The 6,836-nt window shown below is 34.5% G+C and overlaps 1 protein-coding gene across 1 annotated transcript; it reads right to left on the bottom strand.

Annotated features, from left to right (window-relative positions):
• Positions 1-461: 461 nt before the first annotated feature.
• Positions 462-3,498, bottom strand: LOC111714089 (uncharacterized). The gene is made up of 5 exons (XM_023489129.1): positions 3,436-3,498; positions 2,842-2,906; positions 2,745-2,768; positions 865-987; positions 462-756 (listed from the first exon to the last, which is right to left on the bottom strand). The coding sequence occupies exons 1-5, from the start codon at positions 3,496-3,498 to the stop codon at positions 477-479; spliced, it is 555 nt and encodes a 184-aa protein (XP_023344897.1). The 3' UTR covers positions 462-476.
• Between the last annotated feature and the right edge of the window lie 3,338 nt (positions 3,499-6,836).

The following is a 6,836-nucleotide window of genomic DNA, read 5'->3' as shown; positions in this document are numbered from 1 at the left end:
TTGAGGCGGTGTGCCTGAGGTCTCAGGCAGTTAGTATTAAAGCCCGGTTTTAGGCCTAAAGGGAGGGCTTGGGGTATGTAAGAAAAGTCAGAAAATTTCAACAGCCTCAGACCAATACTTTTTGAGTTATGTAAAAAAAACTACAGGGGGGGGGTCAAATTGACCCCCCCCCAGCAGGAATAGGGTTAATTCCTACCATGCATGTTTTTAAAAGGAAACATGGATCTGGCATTTAACATCTCTTAATTCCTTTTCATGACTTAGATTCTCAAAATTAAGGATGCAGTAAAATTATCTTATTTAAAACACACGCAACTTCTTTAAAAACTGCATAAGCGTGTTTTTGCAATACAAAGTATTTCACTGAACAAGGGTTTAGGGCAGAGTGAAAACAGGGCAATTAAGTAAGGGGGGGGGGGGGTAATTGCAGTTTCTACAAAAAATATAATTTTTTATCTAAAATTATTTGTTTAATATCAATCCTTGGATTTATTTGACTGGGACAATGATCTAGAGTAAGCTTGGTTTGGTCTCAATCCCGGCACATGTTTCGCCGCATCTGGATGCTGTACTGGAAGTGACTTGAACGCCACCGGGTGGTCGGATGATGACCGATAAGCTGTGTTTATCCTACTGGTGTGCCCGGGACGGGGCAGGGGCAGGCTAGGCCGTGCTTCAAGCTTACCAGGGGTGATATCGCATTGGCACGGCATGCTGCTCTTCCGAGATACCCGTGGCGATGGTTGCGAAGAACACCTACAAATTTTAGGATCCCTTTATACAAAAATGTGTTTATCTTTGTTGACTAATTTTTTTTGGAAAATTCCCTTTAAAAATATGTGAAACACTCCCTTTAAACTATACCTGGCATGTTTACTCGATGGCTGGCCGGAATATGAAGATGAATGAGATCTGCTAAGGGCTGTTGAGGGTGCAGGACATGAGGGTGAGGAGGTGCTAGGGGAGGATGAAGATAGATTCGTAGAACTTAAAACCATTTAGACGGTAAGAAAAAAATTCACAAATAAAAAGATTCTAATGCGCAATTTTTAAAATCTTTTGAACCATACAAAACTGAAGAATTTGTTACAAACACAATTGAAAACCACCCTCTGGCGATGATAAATAATTTCCTTCTCTAAACCCTTTTTTTAAATCAATTAATCAATTAGTAAAAAAATTATGTTTGTTTCCTTTATAATAATCAAACATTTACTGGTGCAGAAGGATTCAGGAAAAGTACATTCGATTAGATTTAGCAGTTCGTTGTATACCATAAAGCGAAATTATCTGATATAGCTTTCAAGATATGCGTATACACCTCTGAAATAACTTTCCTTGCATTATAACCTTGGAATAGGTTAACTTTTACAGAGATAGTTTAGTTTCCAGGCAAAACTGGATTCCCAAGCTAGTATACTTATAATCAAGGTATGTAAGACCATAAGAGAATTTTGCTCTCAGAATACACCAAATTCCGTAGTCTACATTATTGAATTCATTTTCCGTGGCTGTACAATTGTATATCTGTTGTTTGTAAACAAACGCAACCAAAACTGTATTTGAACCGAAACATGAAATTAGACCAAGTTTTCAAGTCCAGAATCATGATTAAAGGTAAAATGGAGCGATGTAAATTAATTTATGCCAGGTCTACTCCCCCCCCCCCCCACGTGTCTAAAATGTAAATAATTGTTACGAATCAAATTCAATGTAAACAGACCCCTAAAACAATTTTTAGCTAAAGAACCCGAGTTCATAGTGTATTCCAGAATGAATTTTTGTACAGTTAAGGCCCACCCTTGCTTATAATACAGATTCTACAAATAATGGTAATAATACACATTTAAATTGAATGGTTACTTTGAAGCTAAAAATAAATCTGAAAAGGCGTATCAAATATGAAAACGGGGAATAGGGCGTATACATCAGTGGTTTACAGTAGCTAGGGGCGGAACCATAAATCATCTTTATTTTGTTCAACTGTGAAAATCTATATTTGGAAAAATGTTTAGTGTATTTATCGATTCAACAAAGGAAGGAAGGCCAACCGCAACAATTGCTCGTCCGAGCCAAATTCACCTCATTTTCTCGTCCGAGCCACCTAAAATCTCATCCTTCCAATTTTATTTTTTGTAAGTGACTAACCCTAAAAGCCAAAATTATTTTGTAAAAGAAATGTTGAATTTTTGTGAATCGAAAAATAGTTTTAATTGAATTAAAGTTTTCGAGTTAAATGTCCTTAATATTGCTTTTTACCCGCATTTTCAGATATTCCTGGTGTATAATGCCGCAAATCATTTTGAATTAATAGAACTTAAAATCTTATTTTTTGTTAATTATAGTGAAAATCATAGAATTGTTCCGGTTGGTTTCATGGGGAAAATGATAGGCAGAGGTATGCCCAATATTTTATATTTTATTTTATATCGCAAAAGTCAGCCGTTACGGAGGCAGAGAAGATTTAATTTTTCTCTAGATAAAGTTTGACATCATTCTCATAGCTTTAAAGATTCCAACATAATGTAATCATTGCAATACTTCAGTCTATCCAAATGTTATTCCCTAACTTGGCCAGGTTTACAAAAAAATTAAGCATGTAGTAATCGAATGACAAGGATTCAGAGGTGGCTCGGATGAGAAAATTAGGAAAATTTAGCTCGAACAAGAAAATTGTTGTGGCTTCCCTCATTTAACTTCACCACGAATTAAATCTTTTTTTCAATTATTAATGTCTTAAATTCCTAAGAAACAAATCTCGGCGGGATCTGAAAGAAAAAAAATGTTGTATTTTTTTATTGTGATGAATGTAAAAAATATTTTGTTTTTTGTTTTTCCTACCTTGGTGCGGGAAATCTTAATATTTGTCGGATTCTATCTCCGAGATTAGAATGTGTTCTCTGTATCTAGAATATTATCATTATTATCCATTCCCTGGAAAAAGGCCTTAGAGGATAAAATGCCCTTCATAGCCCAATTTGCAAGGTCAGCACATTGAAAAAAATAGACCGATCATTTTTTAAACAATTATTAAATGTGACACATGTTTCTACAGTTTCTACATCCATTTTTCAAGGACTTTTAAAATATAGTTTTTAAATATAAAGCTTCAGACAAAAAAAGTTATGGGCTATTTTAGAACTAGTAAAACCTACTAACTAACTGGATAACGTACTAACTAACTAGTGAACGTACTAACTAACTGGATAACGTACTAACTAACTGGTTAACGTACTAACTAACTGGTTAACGTACTAACTAACTTATGAAACTTACTAACTAACTTAATNAGAGAGGATTCTGCGACATCTGCCTCAGAGGCTGTCTATGGATCTGAACTAACTTTGCCTCATCAGTTTCTCACAGTTCCAGACCCACCTTCAAAACAGTTCTATGATGATCTCAAGAGTTCCATGTCCGGGTTCCATCCTGTACCTGCTCGTCACAATACTCTGCCAGCTTCAGACCTTCAGGAACATGTTCCAGATCTCCTCTCATCCTGTCCGATGGTTTTTGTTAGAAAGGATGGTCACGTTCCTCCATTAGCTCCTCTCTACGCTGGTCCTTACAAAGTATTATCTCGTTCCAGGAGAACCTTCCGTCTCCAGGTGGGTAATAGAGCAGAGACAGTTTCGGTTCAAAGACTTAAACCTGCAATCACAGCTGAGGAGGATACTCCGGAGTTGCCTCCCCGACGTGGTCGTCCCCCTCGTGCAGTTAGACAAGCTCCTCCAGCTCCTCGACCTCGTGGACGACCTCGAAAACTTGTTGATTCCGCTTCCTCCATGTCTCCACCAAGAAGAAGGAAATCAGTCATTTTTAACCTGTCTCCAGTTATAATTTGGTGAAACCCTTCAGGACTCTCTACGCTTGACCTCCGGCCTCTACGCTGGGGGGGGGTAGTGTGGAAGACGATGTTTCGCGGCCTCCAAAACAGAGTTCCACAACTGGAGATGAACGCGGAATTCTCCTGATCCTCGTGAATCTATCTTTAGGAGTTATGTAAAAGTTTTGCTGGATAAAGAAATATATATAGAAATACTTCTAACCTAGTTTTCATAGAGTCCGTCCGTCCGACCTCTATAAAGTAAACATATTTGTTTTATTTAATCATTCATACTTGAACATCACTATAAACATTGGTGCATTTTAAGTACAAAGTAAACATATTTGTTTTATTTAATCATTCATACTTGAACATCACTATAAACATTGGTACATTTTAAGTACAAAGTTGTGGAAGACGATGTTTCGCGGCCTCCAAAACAGAGTTCCACAACTGGAGATGAACGCGGAATTCTCCTGATCCTCGTGAATCTATCTTTAGGAGTTATGTAAAAGTTTTGCTGGATAAAGAAATATATATAGAAATACTTCTAACCTAGTTTTCATAGAGTCCGTCCGTCCGACCTCTATAAAGTAAACATATTTGTTTTATTTAATCATTCATACTTGAACATCACTATAAACATTGGTACATTTTAAGTACATACCGGGCCGATTTTAATCAGCTAGAGCAAACTGTACAGTAAAAATACAGAATATATAAGGCAAAATACATGACAGAACACCAAATGAAGGATTCCCTATACTAATGAAATTTATGTGATATATACATCTTCATTGTTTTTGTTTCCCTAGCTTTAGTTCTTTGAGTATAATAATTAGTCATGTACCTGTACTCCCTTGTCGTTAAATTACTTAGAGAAATAAATAGATAAAGTTTATTGCTAAAATACATGTATCTGTGTACAGAACGAGTTTACAATTACAAATTGATGATTATATTAACAATTATGTGGAAAATAGCTTTTGGCTGTTTTGATTATTTTTTCCACCTAATTTCAATAATGATAACAACACATTTCAATTAAATAGATTTAAGGAGAACTATTAGAGATCAGGGTGCGATTTTATCTTATGCAAAATACTTTAGAGGGCGATATTTTGATTTTTAGTATATATATTTGTTTTGATAATTTTGATACCGCGTTTCTAATAATTATTTTATTTCGAGCAACCATATTTGCGCCTTCAAGACACACTTTGTTAGGAGAGCCTGTATTAAAATGTAATTAGTATACCCTGCAGGGGGTACGAGATAAGTCCGAGAATTCTTTATCTAACCAGGTTTTTTCCTTATTAAGCTCAACGGGGGGAGACACTGCTACTGGTTCAACTATATATATGATTAGAGATGGACATTGTTACTGTGTACGAACAGTTTGTAGCGGAATAATAAATTGTGTGAACTAAGTTTTTTCAAAAAGATCTATGAATAATGAACGAACAAATGGAAAATAGGCCAAATTATCAATATTACACAGTCAGATGTCGTTTTTTGATATTCAAGTTTTATTTGTTGTAATAAAAGGTGTTTTCATATTCCAAAATTGCATGCTATAGATAAGTGTTTGGTCACATTATGAAAAAGTTTACTTTAACTAAATATGAAAGACATTAAATCGAAAAACAACACAAAACGCGAATATTATTTCATTTAATGTTAAATGCAGATTTTATGTCAAAACATTTTTATAAAATAAAAATTCTCCTTTTTTTTGAAAAATCTAAATGAAAAGGTAATTTAAAGAAGAAAAATATAAATGGATGCCCAGGGTTACATAATACATATATAGTATTGTCTAAAACTAAGAAACATGCTTGTAAATAAACCACCCAATCGGAAAGCATCTTAAGAAAACATAAGGCAACATCCATGAAAAATATAGTTTCTTTATATCCTACGGACGCTAAAACACCTGAAACTAATTTGCTCTTGTTTCTTAATGCAGAAACAAATGCTCGTTGCTAATAGAAAAAAATCATAAATTACAAATTTTATTGGACCAACTTTAATTTAGAATTTAATCTTTTAGAATGGAGTGGATAAAGCTACGTAAGCACATGTTCTTACAAGATTGGGATGCCAAATAATGAGATTTGTTGGCCCGGAGTTGGATTAAAAAAGAAAGGGTTTCTGGGTGGGGTATAGTTTATTAAGACGGAGTGGTGAGTGATTAAAGTTTAATAATTAGGTTTTGATCGATGTTTTAGGAAATATTATATTTTCATCTCTGAAACTTTAAAGGGAAAGACCGGCTAAGTAAGGTAGTTGAACTGAGTTATTTAATAATTTAAAAAAACTCTGAAAATGTATCCACCCAAATTCATGATTTTGAACCCTCGACTTTGCGCTAAAACTCAGTAATTATACATTGTGGAAACGTTTTATATGGCTCAAATAAAACCTAAAGAATTTGTCCACAACACTGCATACTCAGTTTAACTACCTTACATAGCGAGTCCCTTTAAAAAAAAATATACATAACATAAAAATACGAAAAGTTCGAACAATCTATATTTAATTTGTGAATATGAGGTTTAAAGTTAGTATTCACTAAACTTGTATTAATGTTACTGTGACTATAACTGAAGGGACTGTGTTTTTATTTATCGTGCACTAGCTTGGGAATCCAGCTTTGTCTGGAAATATAGTTTTTTAAAGCTAGGCTATAAAGAGTTCCAAAATCAAAATTTAACAGGTGTCCAAATAATTCTAACAGGATCCCTAATTCATGATCTTTATGATCGGACATACACTAAACAAACAGAAGATACTACTTTATATTTGTAGATAATTACCGATGTAGGCATGTTGCATCAGTATCAATTAAATTATATTTTGATAATATTCTGCCCACGTTTAGTTTATAAATTTAGATACATAAAGATTTGTAATCAATGCTCTAGTACCCTGATATATCTTAAACCATGTCAGATTCTATCTAAAAACAATAAGATATCTATGAAATAGCCAAATGAGAAGGGGGGCA

Source organism: Eurytemora carolleeae, unplaced genomic scaffold (genome assembly GCF_000591075.1).
Source record: "Eurytemora carolleeae unplaced genomic scaffold, Eaff_2.0 scaffold149, whole genome shotgun sequence".
Taxonomy (NCBI): domain Eukaryota; kingdom Metazoa; phylum Arthropoda; class Copepoda; order Calanoida; family Temoridae; genus Eurytemora; species Eurytemora carolleeae.
The sequence above is the reverse complement of the archived record's forward strand: the minus strand, read 5'-3'. Positions and strand labels throughout refer to the sequence as shown.